The sequence below is a fragment of the Nesoenas mayeri genome (genome assembly GCF_963082525.1).
Source record: "Nesoenas mayeri genome assembly, chromosome: 17".
Classification (NCBI taxonomy): Eukaryota; Metazoa; Chordata; class Aves; order Columbiformes; family Columbidae; genus Nesoenas; species Nesoenas mayeri.
The window spans coordinates 7,480,629-7,499,183 of NC_137565.1; the positions used below are offsets into that span (position 1 = coordinate 7,480,629).

The 18,555-nt window shown below is 37.7% G+C and overlaps 1 protein-coding gene across 3 annotated transcripts in view; it reads left to right on the forward strand.

The window, feature by feature from the left end:
• Positions 1 to 17,095, forward strand: part of TXNRD2 (thioredoxin reductase 2) — a 40,538-nt gene extending 23,443 nt beyond the window's left edge. For 2 of the 3 annotated variants that reach the window (XM_080355617.1, XM_080355616.1), the window contains exons 12-17: positions 3,671 to 3,807; positions 8,312 to 8,407; positions 8,635 to 8,727; positions 9,974 to 10,045; positions 11,671 to 11,768; positions 14,014 to 17,095. In XM_080355617.1, coding sequence (XP_080211743.1) covers positions 3,671 to 3,807; positions 8,312 to 8,407; positions 8,635 to 8,727; positions 9,974 to 10,045; positions 11,671 to 11,768; positions 14,014 to 14,137 — 620 coding nt within the window. In that variant the 3' untranslated portion in view covers positions 14,138 to 17,095. The remainder of the gene's footprint in view (positions 1 to 3,670; positions 3,808 to 8,311; positions 8,408 to 8,634; positions 8,728 to 9,973; positions 10,046 to 11,670; positions 11,769 to 14,013) is intronic. The other variant, XR_013922990.1, reaches the window with a different exon arrangement.
• Positions 17,096 to 18,555: the final 1,460 nt, after the last annotated feature.

Below are 18,555 nucleotides of genomic sequence, written 5' to 3' on the forward strand. Positions count from 1 at the left end.
AAGGCACACTCTGGTTTAGCAGACTTGGCAAAGAACCAGTAACTGCCCGAGCACTGACTAACAGTCAGAATTTTTTCAAATTGTGGCAGGCGTGCTGAAGGTTTATCGGTAATGAATAAAATGTTCAAAAACATCTTTGTAAAATTGGTGCACGCTGCTGTCAATGTGGTAACAGTTTTGAACTTTTTTTTACCTTAGTTAATCTCACCCTAGTCAATATTTTCTTGTAACCTGAACATTAGTTACACTGAGTTGGTCTTTACTAGTCATTATCGGCTGGCTATGTTTTAGTGAACACCTTGTGAGAAGGAATTTGAAGGAGGAAAGGGTGGTGCTCTTGAAACTAATTTGGGGAGTGTGTCAGGGACCCAGAACAAGTCAAGAGAGAGCACCAAGACTGGGAACACAGATGGGATTTTGATTAAGGTCAAACTGAGCTTGGATTGAGTAACGTTATGAAGTGATGTGTCAAAATGCCAATGTATAGGGATGAAGTGGAGAAGACGTTTGGACTCAAGTTTTATGCCAGAAGAGCCATCCTGTCTCCCTGCAGTATCCTCACTGTGGCCGTCTGAAGTATCATGCCTGGTAATAAAGTGCTCAGTTGGCTCTAGTTTGGATTTTTCAGATGCTGAGGGACGAAGAGACATTCCAGTTTCTGCAATTAGGAAACTGCAAAAGACCCATTATAGAATTCTGCTGTCAGCTGGACCTTTATCACCCTGGGAGATCTTACTGTATGCAAGAGTATGCTGTCACTCATTTACTGCTGCTGCTTATTTGACTCTGCCTATTCCTATGGTTTCTTCCCAGTTTGGCTGCTTCAGTCTCCGCTGTCGACAGTCCTGCACTTGAAGGTCACAGCAGCCTGATGTTGCCTTCACCTCAGCATATTATGGGACAGAAATGCCACATCGCAATATGATCAGCCTGGCCTGTGTCTGAGACAGGCGCTTTAACGAGTGTCTTGTCACTCTCTGTAGCTAAGCTGGCTGGCAACTCCTTTAGGAAGCCATATTATTAGATTTCACAAAAACAGATCACAAAGCTGTTTTTTTTTTTAAAGTTAAAAGCAAATGGGGGCAGGTCCTGAGAGCAGGGATCTTTGTGGTTTTCACAGCTGTGTGGTTATTATGTGAGTCTATTAAAGATGAGGTTATGATGTGGTATTAAAAGTGCAGGAGTCAGGTAACTTTTTTAAGGGTCAGATTTGAATTGGCACCTTTCTGCTAGATGTCTAGTATAATATCTAAATCTAGCTAAATCTAATCTTGTGTCTTATACAATCATGAACTCCTTGTCCTGTGGCAGTTTCAGGGCAGTGGATATCTTCAAACTAACAGCACGTGTGTTGTGTGTCTGGTAGGATTTGGTATAGTTTTGTATTGCCCTCTGAATCTTAGAAATAAGCTCTAAACTCATGCTTTCTTGAAGCTGTAAATGTAAAAAACTTAGGAGTTATAGGTATGAAAGAAATGTCCTTCTGAACCAATAGTACTGAGAAATTGTGAGAACTGATGCTCTAACACGAGTGAATGCTGGGAAATATCAGAATTTCCTGAATTTGACATTAAAACTTACCAAGACATATTCGCTAATCATGAACCTAAGCTACTGAATTTGAGGTGAAGCAACATCAGTGAGTATAATTCTGGCTTATGGAGGTGAGCCAGCGTGGGGCTGAAGGCCAATAAAGATTTAGTTCAGTTTTTTAAAGTTTCAATTTTGCTTTCAGAAATAATATTTAGGCAGTAAAGTTGAGAGAGAAATTTCACTATGCGTAGCGACACATTTTTTTTTAACTCTTAGCTATTAATACCAAACTGTACACATGTTAAAATAGATTGGAATTGAAAGGTTAAGTGTTATCCTGCAGATTTGATAAACTCAGCAGTTGTTGTCACAGGTCTTTAAATGACTCTATTGATGGTTTTTATTTTTTTCCTCTTTCAGTGCCTGCCATTGCGTGCTAAGCTTTCTCTTGGCTCTGCCTGGCAGGAAAAAGGGGAAACTAGAAAACCCCATTAGTTGTCCATTTGCAGAATATCCAGGCTTTACTCTCAATACACAAAGAAATACAACGGTAGGAAGTTGTTTCACATCCGAGCCAAGATAAGGTCCTGGAGGTTTATTATTTTTGTTGCCTGATAGCATCAGGACTGGGGAGCAGGGGGCAGAGAAGGAACAGCAGATCAACATCCCATGGGGACAACAGAAGGGAAGACAGACAGATAGCCAAGTGCCGACAGCTTCAGTCAGTGCTCCCAGAGGAAGTGTTGGTTTCACCAGATGAAATTAATACACAGAAGTCTTTACAGAGGCATTCAGATGTGACATTGTTTGGGGGGCCTGGCTATATGGCAGATGTATAAAGCAGTGAATCATATGTTTACATATAATTAGGTCTGTATTGACAAGCCAAGTTTTCCTTTTGTTTAATAATTTCCTACATTAACATCAAAGAGCTTGTTTTTATAAAGAAAACACATTTCCCTTTTTGTTTTGCTTTGCTATAGCTCTGTATTAACATCAAGCACAAAATCATGACTCACACAAAAGAGACCTATATATGTAGGTGTAGATATATCCATATTCATTTATAGCCTCTAAAATGGATGCAGTGTTATAAAATTTGCTTCATTTGAAGATATTCAGGTAATCTCTTCTGTGTGATCCTGTGTGTCCCTGCAAATTTTGGAAGCGCCTGATAGTTTCACTATGCTTATTAACCTTCAAATACATTTGAACAATTGGATAGCATTTAAGATTCCAATTTCTGGCTTTGATAAATACTCTACAGACAGCTCGGTGTAATGCTACCAGGACTTTGGTGGTCTAAGTGATAACTCTATGCAGAAAATACTACAAAATTTTTTTTTAAAGGTGAAATAGCTTAAAAATCTTTGGAAGAGGGAGCTGTAATAAAATCTAGGCTTGGTACAATTTGCCTCATTTGTTTTTAAATCTGTTTTTAAAAGTGTTTCTAGACTCTAGGAATAGTGTTTCTAAACTCGACAGAAATAGCCCAAATACAGAGTTTGGGCAAAATAACTCAGCATTAAGGACTTGAGAGCAAAGTTGGGAAACATTTTCATCCAAGCTGTGGGAACTAAAAAAGCCTTAAAATAAGTGTATCAGAAAACAAGGCAAGAGGAGTTCAGGTATGTTTCACGTTGAACAGCATTATTAATAATGTTTACCCGCAAGTGTGCACAAGAGGCTGTTCGTTAGTATTGAGTGCCATTCGATTAGTGTTTAATGGAAATTTTCAGTGTAGAAGTTGCTTAGTTATTTTATGTATATTCATGCTACATTAAAAAACTGAATTTAGAATGTGCAATAAATATTAAACCATCTTGGTTTTTTTGCACTTTTTGTAGTGAATGTTGTCCTGCACATTTTTAAAGGATAACTTTCTCTGAAATAGGCTGAGCAAAGGCAATAGTAGTAGAGCTCCCTTCACAAAGACATTCGTATCCATTCTTTCTACCCTTACAGCTTTTTCAGTGTGAGGTAAGCTCTGTCATGTTTCTACTTGGACTATCAAATAGCACAAACTTCTTGGAAACCAGCAGTGGAGGATGCCAGCTTTTTAGATTAACACAGCTGAAGTTTTCCAATAGTTTTTACTTAAATTCCCTCCCTTTTTCTTTTTTTTTGTCCCCTTAAGGCCGAGCCCCTGACACTGGAACTCTCAATTTGGAGAAAGTTGGAGTGAAAATTAATTCTGAAACTGGAAAGATCATAGTTGATGCCAGTGAAGCTACTTCTGTTCCACACATTTATGCAATTGGAGACATAACAGAGGTACTGAGTCTACATAAACTATTTTACAATAACAGGAAGCCAACCTTGTTCCTGACTAATAACTGGTCCTCAGATGTCGTCATGCTCTAGCATATATCTTAGTGTTTTGCTCTTTTTCATTTTGCACAGCTGTAGTGTTTGTGCCAGCCACCTGGGTCAGTAATTTCCTTCACATGGATCTTGTGAAGTATCTCAGCATTAGAGATTATTACTGATGTTTATCAGGGAATGCATCGTTGGTCAGAGGCTACTAGTAATGTCTTTATCACTTCAGTTATCTTTCTAATAATGTTTTTAGCACTTCAGACATATGACTTCATACTGCCTGTGAATGCTGGTTGAAAGCAGTTCTTACCTTTTGGAGTTGAATACACTTACTGAGAATGACTGTGACAAGTTCTGTAATTACATTTTTACTATTTGGGGATTTAATTGATATTAGTCACAAGACTAATATCTGCTGCCTGACACAAAATGCTTCTGACAAGTGTGTCTTCCTCTAGAAAACAAAAAGTCATTGCTGCAAATACTAAATGTGTCTGGCTTCTGTTCCTGAATTGGTTTAGATGTTTGGGGTTTTTTTTGAGCCAGCACTGGGCCCTTGTGGCCAATAAGGCCAATGGCATCCTGGGGTGTATTAGAAGGGGAGTGGTTAGTAGGTCCAAAGACGTTCTCCTTCCCCTCTACTCTGCCCTGGTGAGACCACACCTGGAATATTGTGTCCAGTTCTGGGCCCCTCAGTTCCAGAAGGACAGGGAGCTGCTGGAGAGGGTCCAGCGCAGGACAACGAAGATGCTGAAGGGAGCGGAGCATCTGCCTTATGAGGAAAGGCTGAGGGAGCTGGGGCTCTTGAGCTTGGAGAAGAGGAGACGGAGGGGTGACGTCATTAATGTTTACAGATATCTAAAGGGTGAGTGTCAGGAGGATGGAGCCAGGCTCTTCTCGGTGACAACCAGTGATAGGACAAGGGGAAATGGGTACAAACTGGAACTCAAAAGGTTCCACTTAAATTTGAGAAGGAACTTCTTCTCACTAAGGGTGACAGACACTGGCCCAGGCTGCCCAGGGAGGTTGTGGAGTCTCCTACTCTGCAGACATTCCAACCCGCCTGGACACCTTCCTGTGTAACCTCATCTGGGTGTTCCTGCTCTGGTGGGGGGATTGGACTGGATGAGCTTTTGAGGTCCCTTCTAATTCCTGACATTTTGTGATTCTGTGAAATCTGCTAACCAATCCTGACCTCTTCCCCTTCTATGTAGACATATGTTTCTTCCTGTCTGTCTTCATCTTCATCTGAATGACTTGCCATTTCCTTTTAAACTGTGTTAAAACTCTTCCCTTCTCAGCTATTTCTCCTTTTTTATTCTTTTCTTATTCTCCACAGCTTCTGTGTCCTGTCCAGTCACTCAGAGCTTTGGGATTATGGACATAATTCCTCTCCTTTCTTCTCACTTCACATACAGGTTCCCTCTGTACTTGTCACATCTTGCGCTGGGCTATTTCCTACAGTCCTCTTTTGCCCACTGTGGCCTCCCACACCTGCTTGTCTCTGACATATGCCTTGGTTGACCCTCCTGCTTTCCAAACTTTTCTTTTTAATTTCATCCAAGAAGCAGTTATTAGAGGCAATGCTGGCAGGGCCTTTGATTCTGTTGCTCATTTTGCTGCCAATCTGCAGTGTTATTTTGGGCAAGTCATTTCCTTTAAGAAAGAAGTATAAAGCTGGAGGCAGGATGCCCTCTTCTTTCCTACTCTAGATCTAAAAAATCAGATCTTCATTTATTTGTCATTTTCATTTTGTTGTTAAAACTTGGATTTCCTTTTCCTGCTTTTGTCCTATTAGTGCATGTTTTTGAACTTGAAGTTGTTCAGTAGGCACTTCTAAATGTAAGTGTTAAAAACAGCAACAACACAAAAACTGGGAGTTACATCAGTGCTGTACAGAAGTGTTCTCTTAAGTTTTTATCTGCATATGGGCTCAATATAGGGAATCAAAGAAATCACAGTATAGTAGTCATGCATTTATAGAGTTTAAAGATAGAAGGAATTATTGCTGTTATCTTATCTGCTCCAGTACACGAGCCATATAATTCCACTCGCTAAGCAATGAAGTTATTTTATTTGAATACTTAAATTAATTTTGTCTTTTATTTAAAGCAGAATTAGTTTGGATAATAAATTTCATTGGCATGGGAACCAGCAGCGAAGAAGTTCTGTGTTGGTGCACGTCTCAAAGAGTACACACAGAACAAGCAAGTGCATCCTGCTAAGAACCACAAAGCTGTAGAGCTTGGTGTATGATACTTGCTGAGTGAGACCTACCAAAAAAACACAGGAAGGGGAATCTTGTTTTCTCTGAATGAGCATCAATGATCCCTAATACTGCTTATAAGAATAAGATTTTTTTTTTCTCCAGTGTTCCTGCTCAGGATTTCTCTTTGCTCCAATCTCTCCCTGTCAGAGTCTCTTTGCTACAAAGTGCTATTGCTCATGCAACTAATTCTCAAGCTCTGCTCCTCCTTTCTTTAACATGCCACCTCAAGTAGACACTGAACTCCTACCAAATAACAAGAGTTATGTTTTTGTTTTCATTCGGTTCCCTGCCTGAAGCGGGAGTGAGAGGCAAAAGATGAGCTTCCTGAAATGCTCAGAACGACTCTTTTCATTTGGGAGTCATACCCAGCTGGTACAAATGGGAAACTATGTGTACATGGGTGTCTTGTTGCACCCTTGTATGGCAAATGGAATCCTAATGTTATGCAAGCTGTTCATTTGGAGAAAAGAGGGGAAAAAAACCCCAGCCTTCCAGAGGTCAATCAGTTTGTCAACTATCAAAAAAAGTTTTTCAAGCCTTGGCAAAATACTATTTTCAACTGACAGGATGCGTTTAGGCATTTTCATCTTGTGTAACCAGGATGAGAAAGATCAAGCTGGAATTTTAGTTTGAAAATTTTTTCAGTGCTGATATAAACTCTCTGTGTTAAAATTCTTCCTCCAGTAGTATTTTGTTGAAAAGCATGGCACACACTATAAAGAAATTCTCTCAGAGGAGGTTTATCATATGGTCATGCTGCTATACATCTGTCATATTTCAAAGGGTGTTATAACAAAGATGTGTAGAGAAGGTGGAATGTACAGCATGTTGCTTTGAAGAGAAATAAGACCAAAATGAGTTGTGTTAGAACAAATACACATTACTTCAAAGCCTTTAAAACTCTCTTAGGAGCCATTTCATTTAAATGTATAATACATTGGAGGATTCTTATGAACAATTCGTATCCATAATAATCAGCAAAGTAGTTCTACACATGACTGCAAAGTGAATGTTCATGTCAAATATTTACCAGGGAAGGCCTTTAGTTCATTGTTTATGAGAAACTGGGCCTTATCTGCATGGATGTTTTAGTAATTAGTTGGGTTTTATGGAATGCATGGCAGTGCTTTCACAATTTTATCTCTTGTTCTAATCTTCTATTCATTTCTGGAATGCCAAAACAACATCTGTATTTCCTGCTACAAAAGTGATTGGCAGCCATGTTTCAGGCAAATGTGTATAAGGAACAACAAATGGCAAATTTCGTCACAGACTTGAGAGTCAAAATGCTGGATTTGAAAAACTGCGATTTGATGGATTTTAGGGGGAACAAAAGGGTGAACTTGCAGTTTTGTGATTTGTCATGAGCTGTGGGGAAAAATAGATTAGTCTTCATTAACAATTAGAATTGCAGTTTCTGTTATCAGGTTAGACAGCATTGTTTCAGTTTGTTTTTTTTGCAATGGAAGTTTTAACTTAAGTGGTTATTAGTGCAGATAATTAACATAAATGCATGTTAATACGCAGATAATTGAAATGGTATCTAATACCATGTGCTGAATCTATCTAGCAACATACAGAAAAGATAAGCTGGGAAAGAGGAATGGATTCCGATAAATGCTGAAAAAAATCAGGATAATGAAAAACAAAGTTTGAAAAACTTGAATGTGTGTGGTGGGGAATGCCTATAGGTTGCAGTGTTAGCAGAATAGTCTTCTCTCTTCTCCAGGACCAACAGAGGAACTCAGTGCCCACAACTAACTAAGTGTTGTGCCTGTGCTCTGTAAAACTGTGATGGACAACTTTTTGTTGAAAAAACACTCTCGCTTTATACTAGGCTTTTCCTGCTTTAAAAAGATCATCTGAAAAATTTCTTGATGACTTAGTATGGAAAGAAAGGGGGAAGTGAATGGTTAGCATGTGGATATCCTCTGCTTTTCAAGGGGTGACATGATAAGATACAAGGCTTTGACACATTGATGGTGTTTGTTTCCCCCATCAAGACAAATGTTAAACTCAGAGACTTATAAGCGTGTTTGGACAGCAATTATTACTGCCTCCTCTATTTGAAGCCCTGGCTACTAGGCTGGAATTCCAAAGATTTGGCCGCCTTCTGACTGTTGTCCCAGGAGAAATCCTTGGATGCTACTTCTCTCTTAGTTAAACCAAAGCTATGTGCTCTCTTCTTAGGGCCGTCCTGAATTAACACCCACAGCAATAGCTGCAGGAAAACTGCTGTCTCAGCGTCTTTTTGGCCAGTCTTCAGAATTGATGGACTATGACAATGTGAGTTGTTATTTCTTTTCTCGATAATAAAAACCAAATATTACACTTTCTTTCTTAAGAGTGTTTAATGGAATTGCATTTTGTCATCTGGAATCCAGCTTTAATAGCAGTCAAAGTAGATGTATGTGACAGCTACTCTTCTCAGTCATGCCAAAGTCTCCCCTGTATTTGCCGTGCAGCTGCTTCAGATGGTTCAACACTGACACTTTCTGTTTCCTCACAAGCAGGTACCTACTACAGTTTTCACTCCCTTAGAATATGGTTGTGTTGGACTGTCAGAAGAAGCAGCTGTGCAATGCTATGGATCAGATAATATTGAGGTATGGAAACATTTTTAATGTTATACTTGGTGTGAGAGTTGCACTATGAAAAGACACAAGTTTCACTGTTGTAGCAGGCAAAATTTTTGGTGCCCAAAATACTATGTTTGCAGTGAGGGAGCTGCTGTCTTCCAAAAAGCTCAGGACTTCAAAAATATTGCAGCAGGTTGCAATGGAAACTGTTATCTGGTGGCCTTAAAATTATTCATAATATGTGGCATCTTTAAACCAGCTGCCATTCTAATAGGTTATAATGTGCAACATCACTAAATAATGACAATATTCCTTTTAACTTGTCAGAACTGTTGGTCAGGTTCTTTAGCCTAAATTTTTGGATTGTCCCCAGAAATACTCACACAAGCTGCTAAGTGTCTTCGTGGCTAAAATATATTGATATAATGTATCTGGGCCTTGCATAGTGAGGAAGAAATCTGTTATAGCATGTATTCACACACAGCCCTCTGATACAGGGAGTGAGATCAAGGTACTAATGATGGAGAAATTCACAGTCAGTATACAGTAAGACAAAATTCAAACAAGTCATGAAATGTCCAGTCAGTTACTAGTTTTGTCTTTTATGATTCTGAAATGCAGTTTATACTTCAAAAATCTGTTCCAGAACTGTTGTCTGGGTTTCTGGATGCTAATGCCATTGAGAATGATGTCAATTACTGTAACACAATTGTTCTCATCTGTTTAAGGCAGCCAATTGATGTGTGTGTGTCGTAATATCCTGATGTCATGTATTTATTGGAGGGCAAGTTCAGTTGATGGATTTAGCTTGGAGCCCCAGGCAAAATCACTTGTGAAAAAATAGGCGTTTACTATTTAGAATGCAAAAATGACAGTTTGGGTTTTCTTATGGTGTACATCATTATAGCTAGGAAAAGCTGCTTGGATTTCATTATTTTCAGTCAACACGGTATTAAACTTTTGGGAGAAGCTTAAAGGAACAATACTTACATTTTTAATTTGAGGCATTGGTTTTAGTAACGTGATTATTTGTGATTTTTTTTTTTCAGTTTTGTTTTTAATGTAATGGTTTTCTAAGAAGGGTTTGTGTTAAACGCTTACTGTGCTTTCCCTATTTTTCTTTAAAATAATGAACAGGTTATAAATGTTAATAAATCTTTTTTTTCTACAATATCATAAATATGTAGTAATAGTAGTTGTTATAATACTGAATAGCAGGTTTTGACATAGTAGTACTCTCTTAACACAAAATGTTATTTTTTTTCCTTACCAGGTATACCATGCGTATTATAAACCTTTAGAATTTACAGTAGCTGAAAGGGATGCAACTCAATGCTATATGAAAGTGAGTGTTGTGAGCTTTTAACTTGCCTCTAACTTAAAACAACAGATACGGTACAGCTAGCTTTAAAGAGGACTGTTTGGCAAAAATCTCTCTCAAGATAGATGAAAGTTACTCTTACTGACAGCCTGTTTCTCTATTGTTGCTTCAAATGTTTAATATTCATTATATCTGCTATTGCATCTTGAAATTGCTTTACAGATATCACCAATTTTTAGAGCTGACATTCTGCTGGTTGATACTATCTTTGAGAAGCTTTTAAGGTCCTAAAAAATATTCCAAATTCTATAGAGATGAATCTCTGCTTCCCCCAGCAATGTTCTTAGTTATATGCAGTATGAGTTGCCATCTCTTGGGGAAAATATATTACCTTCAAAACAGTTAAGCACAAGGCTTACAAAACTACAGCAACTGGTCAGTCTTACTGATGAAAATTTTGGTTTAGACTGAAGTGTTGCACTTGAAATGTGTCCTTTCCTAAACAATCCAGTCGCCTCAGTCTTGAAAAGGTTTTTGATGCACTTACCCATATTAGATCTTAATAAAATGAAGTGTAGTGTTGATAGAATATATCATAGTTTTCTTTTTCTTTCTTTTCTCCTCAGTATCAGGGAACAATAATTTTGGAATAGATGTAGTAACTCCTGTAGGTCTGTCACAAACAATGAAAGTAAATATTTTAGAGTAAAGTAGTAATAGCATAATAGTTGTTGGGTTATATTGAATATAGTCCTTACTAAACTCCCAAAACACATGAACAAACATTAAACTCGAGTGTTTCAAACTCTAATGCAAGAAGGTTTTTTCTTTAAAACTCCTCAATATCTAAAGTACCACGTCAGCATTGCTGCTCTTCCTGCGATTCCTAATAAAAGAATCCAAGCCTTTACTGAATAGCAGAACCTATTAGATTAGTGATGATTTAATGCTTGATGGGAGGACATAGAGAGAGACTGACTCTCTTTTCATAATTTTAAAGATGGTGTCCTTAAAGGAACTAAAGTTTTCATTAAGATCTCTAATAAAAGTTAAGTGTGCAGTGACTCAGGCCCTCCCAGATACTTATTAATTCACCTTCATCTTTGCCTCCTTCCAAGGCCTGACTGTTCATTAGGTTACATGGCTGATGTGGTAAATGTATCTCAGCAAACATGCTGCTGTAAGTGACTGAATCACAAAGGCACAAAAGATCCTGTAACTGGTAGTTGTCATCTTCAGAAATACAGCTGATTAGCTGCTGAGAACAACTGCACAGGCTTGGAGAACTGCTGAGGTGGCCATTCAGTGTCAAAATAACACTGGTCTGCTTACTGGACTACAGAAGGTATTTTGAGGATTTCATAAAAATGACAAACACAAAGTATTCAATTTACCACAAATGATTGTTGTCAGTGGCTCCCTCAAGTCTGAAATGTACACTACTAAAGCTTTGATTCGGGAAACTGCTTAAGGACAAGCATAAGACCTATTGAAGTCAGTAAGATTTAAGCAAGTGCGTAAGTTCTTGGCACACGGGGAATAAACACCTGAACTAGGATTTCAGGGCACTTCAATTTCATTTAATTCAACTTCATGCCTTATCTTTAGGTGTTCTAAGAAAAGATCTCTATGTAATGTATTGTTTTCAGATGGTGTGCTTACGAGAGAGGGAGCAGCGAATACTTGGCCTTCATTTCATTGGACCAAACGCAGGCGAAGTTATTCAAGGATTTGCTCTTGGAATCAAGTAAGTACAAAAGAATGTCTCTAGCTTCTAAAGCCTGCTTTTTAAGTTATTGTAAGATTATAAAAGATAGCTGCCTAGTTTTGGCAACACTATAAAGTATCCATGCTTTTTGTTACTTTTATGTAGCATTGCACATATTTTCACTAAAAATGCTGCAGTTCTTCATTAAGATGTACTGGATTTAGTTACTGTAATACTGGATATAGTTAAGGAACAACTGAGGAAGATATATTGTTGGCTTGATATAGTTAAAGTGAGGAATAAAATTGTGCATTAACTTACTAATGTTGGTTTCCTCAGTGTAGCTTCTTTTGCAGTCTATGCACAGGATATGAAATCACCATATAGTTTTGCAAGTCACTTCTTTAAAAGGATATTTATGCTTTTCATAAAAACCTTTCTTTACACCTGCCAAGCATTTATTTTCCTAATCTCATCTTTAAATATGCTCAGCCATTGCTCCTCAAAAGCTGAGTGAAGACTTGCATGAACTTTTTTATTTCTGGAGTATAAGCTAACCACAATATGGTACAGTAAGAAAGAAACCTCTGTAGGATGATGGGAGAGGGGAGGTACTTTTTTCTGGAGCTATCTGATAATTGCAATAAGAATAACTTACCCAAGCAGGCGAAGCTTTGTGATCTTGTTTAATATTTTGTTTAAATATTAATATAGAAGTCCTCCCTTTGAAAGAGTAAGGAGTGATTCTGGGTCCTCTCTGGTTAAATGGAAAATTCCTGCTATGCCTTATGTGTGCTACAATTATGTCTTTTTTTCTTTTAATTTCTCTTCTTATTGCTGATTCAAATTTTCAGAAATGTTGATTTGTATATTTACTTTACTTAATTATAGTTTTTAACTTCTCTTTGAAGAAAGTAGTCTGGGACACAAGAAATCACCCCGAATTGTGGTGGTAGTTCATTTTCCTAAATATCATCACCGTTTTATTGCAGTTTTAGTCTTACAGTGTGAGTGACTAGCGTAAATGAAAAGCAGAAATTATTAAGAAGGCAGAACCGCAAGTATCATGTGAGGAATATCTTGGAAATCACTGATCGCAGTGTACCCTCAGTACACATTTTCAACATGTGTTTGTAGTCCATTAATTGCCAGTGGTATAGATTCTAGAACTACATTTTTTAGGATGTCATTGTTTTGAAGTTTTATCCAAAATAACCAGTGAAAAGGAAGCACATGAAACTGGAGTGCTTTTTTGCCTTGCCTGAGGGAAATTAAAACTTTAGCCACAGTAAGAGGTTTTCCAGCAGGTCAGATTCTTGTATTGGTTTCTATTGTATTTCACAAATCCAGAGCTTTCAATGTGGAACAGGCACTGTAAGAGATGCTGTTCTCCTTTGTCAAATATTAGGTCTTCAGTCTCTCCAAAGGATGCTTTTCCACCTTCCCTCCTCACTCAGCACTCTGTGCTCAGCAACTATTTTTTGCTCGTTGGTGCTCTTTTCTTGTAGGTGGGGACAGCAGAAGACATCTACAGCTCTCTTCTCTGTATTTTGTAGAAGGAGAGAACATTATTCCATAGAGAGCTTGAAACAATTCTTAAATTTAGGGCCATTTCAGCTATTCTTACAGCATGACTTGCCAGGAATAGCAGCTCAAAGGAAAGTCATCAAGTCTAAGAATGTTATTGGATAAGTAAAGGAATTAAGCAAGAGGGATTTTAGCTCAAGGGTTTTTTTTGGTGGTGGTTTGTTTTTTCGAATGAGAGATTTTTTCCTCCTGCTTATAACATTGATAATTTCAGTGTAAGCACCAGGCTTTCTCTTAAGATCATGGAAGAATGTTCTGGTATTACTTCCTTCAGCAGATTCTTGCCAGCAGTCCTAATCAAGATTTTCTTCCTTTATGTGTATGTGTGTGTTTTTCCATTTGCCGTCAGAGCTAGTGAAACACACATGTATGTACAAGAAAAGCTGAAGGCTGCAGTTCTGTCCTGTGTTTTTGCCATGGACTCAGTTGTGACTTGGGATGAATTGCTTAATTCTCTCTGTCTCAACTGTTATTGACAATTCTTCCCTACCTAACAGTGTTTTGAAGCTGAGCGTTTAAATGTTGTTGTATAAGTGCCTGAGAAATAAGAGACAGCACTTTTTGAAGAAAAAATGCAACTCCTCTGCCTGATAAAATGGACGAGCACAAAGTTACTTTGAACTTTTAGAACCTTATACATGTTTCAGATTAATAGTGCTTGACTTTGTGGATCTTGGTTGTTCTTTTTTTTTGGTAGATGTCGTGCTACATATCCTCAGCTAATGAAGACAATTGGCATTCACCCTACCTGTGCTGAAGAAATTACCAAGTTGCACATTACAAAGCGTTCTGGCTTGGATGCAACAGTCACAGGCTGCTGAGGTTAAATACTGTCCCTGGGAAGAAGGAAAAAAGCACAACATATATTTGTAAAGAAAAGGGGCACATAGAGTTGAAACAGCTTTAATGGTTCAAGTTCCAGGAATCTTTCTCGTTCTCCATGTAGACAGCGTTCTCACAGCTAATCAAAGAAATTGTCCTCACACCATCACAGTTCTAAAACCAATGCAATCCTGCTATAAAAAAAACGTCTCCCTTCTGAAGTACGTATAGCTCTTCTCTAACTGGGAGCTAGGGAATAATCACAGTTTTATGTATGTAAATATAACTGAAGCCAGTGACATCTGAGGCCATCTCCAAACTAGAGAGCTGTCATCTGAGTTTCTCTGTTGACATGACTGACTGCCAACAGCAGTGTCTCACGTAATGTTCATACAGGTGCTAGGAATTGGACAGGGCGTCCCTTAGAATTTTGGTGATGATATTCTCTCCTAAGTATCTGGATAGCTCATTACTGATCCTAATCTTGAACACTGAGACTCTGTACTCACTAGTAGTAACAAGTTCCCAGAGTGTGTAACAATGGGTAAGCAAACATCTTTGGGTTTTTTTCTTTAAAATGTAATACGCACAGGAATTTAATATAAAATCACTTATCACTGAAGCTGTGCTGCTACTGGATGAATCCCAATGGATTAATCAGTGGCAGCCTGGTCATACCAGTATGGTGATGGCCGAGAATGAATGAGCTCAGAGGTGCTAAAGAAGGAGGTGAATTTTATGGTGACTTTTCTGCCTACTCTTGACATTTCTCATTCAGTTCAAATTAAATTGACACATCTCACAAATTACTACTTGAACACCATATATTAACTAATGCTGACAAGTAGAATCGAAGCCATTAATAATCCAACTCATGCAGCATTTTCTTTTTTATAGAATGCAGAAATCTGGCTGACAGAGTTGGGGTTTTTTTCAAGATTTTTGTCACTGATGAGTTGGATACTGCATCTGAATGAATTTAGGTCTGGCTCTAATAAAACATGTTACTGAAGGGAACTATACTGAACAGTGATCTAGAAAAGAAGTGGTCCTGCTCAGAAGAACAAAGATAAAAAATAATTAGCTGCAAACTTTTGGGGTTTGGAGTATTGGCCAAGTAAGAAAGTATTTAGCTATTGCAAATTTCTGCTTATTTTCCTGCTATCCAGAAGGGGGAGATGCTGGCTAATTTGTGACAATAAAGAAACAGACATCTGATAGTGAAGCTTCTTTTGCAGAACCCTGTCAAACATGTAGCCTGACAAAGGCAAACACAAAACAAACTGCACTGAATTTCCATCCAAGTTGCAGCGGCCTGTGTTTCGGTAGCGTTGTCACTTAGCGACCCTTTACAGAACAGTGAATGTAGGAAGAGATCAGCTTGAGGTGAAACAAAATGTATCCTTTTTGCAATGAATTATATCAGTGTTTCTGTGTATGGAATTTGGTATTTTCACAGGTGTCTTTCTGCTTGTTGCACAGCTTGGAAGAATAGCCTGATGATCATGTATATCTTTGCTATTTTTTCTTTGATTGCTGTTTGACTGCTGCAGCATGCAACACAGACAAAGGGTTGGTTTGTTTCAAGTGTGAAATCTTTTTGACCATGAGAATTATAGTTGTCAGAGAAGCTATTAGACAAAAAGCGATCAGACTTTCCTTCTAAAATATGATGTAATGCTCCCATTGACACTAGAATACTCCATTTTCAAAGGTTTGTTCTGACTTAAACAACAGCAAAAGAAATCTCAAAAGCTTTCTTTACAAAGTTTCCTAATTTTTGTAGTCTGTAAAAGAGGAAGGAATGATACAGTTCAACTGCAAGTGGCATTCCCTATCAGGTCTGCTGGTGCCACTTTTCATCAGTGAAGTCATCCATAAGCTCGTAGTTGAAAAGAAATATTTTGAGTGGAAGTATAGTTGAAAGTGTCTGAATATTGCAACTGCCTTTAGAAGAAATTATGAAAACTTTATATCTGTCTATAAATGTGTGCATACGTGCACGTTCAGAAGTTCCTGTTTCCTTTAATAAAGGTCTTATGAGTATAATACAGCCAAAAACCCTACTTGATATTCCCAGTTGTTAAAAAAAAAAAAAAAAGAAAGGAAAAAAGAAGTTAATAGTAAATTGGATTTTTAAAAAAATGTTTTACTTAATATTTCAAAACATTGAGATGCTGAGCATCTTGGTCTAATTTTGCTGTAAGAAACGTTCCACCTTTGACTAAACTGCAATGCAATTTTTTTTTCTTAGTCTCTACTTACAGTCCCTTTTGCACACATAAAAGAAAACACTGATGTTTAGCCATGTGAAAGCCGCTTCTCTTCTCTGTCCTACCGATGCATCCAGCAGACGGAGTTGTTTGCTGCTACAGGCAAATGGAAAGATGAGTTACTTTCATTCATCATAAAGTTCAAAATAATTATTTGCGATAACAAGCAAAGAGATCTCAAGGAAATGTGTCCTCAGTGTACATGGGGTGTAAAACTCAGGCACGTAATCTTTCTCAGAAGTAATAGAACTCGCTTGGTTTTAGAATTGCTGAGTGGACTGCATGAAAATCGATCCTGTATCTTGAACAGCAGCATGGTTCTGTTCCTCATTTAGTGGAAAATGTTGTTGCCCTCATGAAATAAAACTAAACACATATTCACACCTACATTACCCTAATATCAGAATCAACAGCAAGACAGAATAATGACAACTACTGTGATTGTGGTTTTTTTCCTGAAGGATTCACTGGGGATGGTCCTTAAGAATTGTTTTTAAAAGCCTGACTAATGTAAATTTAAATTACTTACTTACACCGCGAATTACTGATTATATGTGAAAATGTTAAAAAAAAAGAAGTCAGGCTTCTTGTCGAGATGCCAGCTGATGAGGGCTTGTTTGTCAAACCGTGCCATGGTGCAAACAAGCCTGAGCTTTGCTGGGTCCCTTATGTATGTGATGCAAATATTTATTTCTTGTGAATTGATGAATTAATAAAGAATTTTTTTTTCTATTAAGTGTTTGTGTTTGTTTGATTTTGCACATATGCCTTCTGCTAACAAAAGATTTATTTTTTGGTCTTAATGCTGTTTCTCTTGGTTGAGGTGTGTATTAAGGAAACAAAGAAGTAGACAGACTCAGACCTTTTAATAAAGAAATGTTGATACCTCTCCGTCTCTGATGTGTAAACTGAATAGCCATGGAGATTATTCCAGTCTGGATGACTTTGTTTTAAGTTAACAGAACCTCTGGACTTGGTAAGTACAGTTTCAAATACTCTCCTGTTTATTCCAGCTAATGAAGTCTAACAGGTATTTTCACAGTCCTTGTGTGTTGATGTGCTTCGTGAAAGCTCATCAAGAGGAAACTCCCTTGAAATACAGTGCAGTCACAGTATTATACGAGGCTAAACTATTCTACATTAACTATTCGCTTTGGGTTTTAAACTAGAACACGTAGCGTGGAAAATGCATTGCAGCAAAGCCAGTTAGTAGCTGTGGGGACAGCTAGGTAAAAACGCTGGAAAATGAATTAGGAAATTACTAGCAAAATATATCTTAAAACTCTGAGAAACTTCTCTGCCAGAAAAGAAGGGGACTACATTGTTTGAATTTATCTCCATTTTATTTCTTTGAATCCACTTATTTTTATAAGAAGTTCCCATTATCGGGTGATACTGAGCTGCTGAAAGAGGCTAATTTAATATTACCTCAGTATTTGCCCTGGATTTGATGCTGAAAAGGAATACTGACTTTATTGTATTTAAAGGCATTTTTATTTCTGCATTTTAATCTGTTTTAATTTCCTGGAATATTTCATTGCAGATTCTAACAACAATAGCTAGGAACCGTGGCTAAAAAAAAGGAATAAGGTAAGCATAATTCTTGATGGTTTTCCCTCCTTATTTTCACATGCCACTTAACCTGAAGCAAACAAGAATAACAGACAAGCATATAGACAACAATCCTTGTAAATTAGGAACTGAATATACTCCATTACTTATATTATACGTAATGATAACTTGTTCTCAATGCTGAGGTATTATGTACAATTAAGTTTTGCCTTTTCCCATTTATGCACACGCTGTATGCCATTATACCTACTGGAAAATGTTTCTGCAGTTTAGATTATTCTAGACCAGGAGCTGGAAACAATATTTCAGTACAACAGATTTATTTTCCCAACGCAATTATTCTGATAAAAATGTAGATGCCGTAGTGTAATCTATTTCTAACCAAAACAGTTGCGCGTTGCTCAGACTTCTGAGTTTGAAGGCTTCTCTTCAGAGGCTCATGCCTGTCCAACAATGTAGGCAATTTTGTGCCCATGTAAATTGCCATTTGTCTAAATCCCAGTGAAATCAATGTAGTCAAAGTTAATGTTAGCCATTAATTTCAGTGGGATGCAAGTATGTGTCTTAAGTGC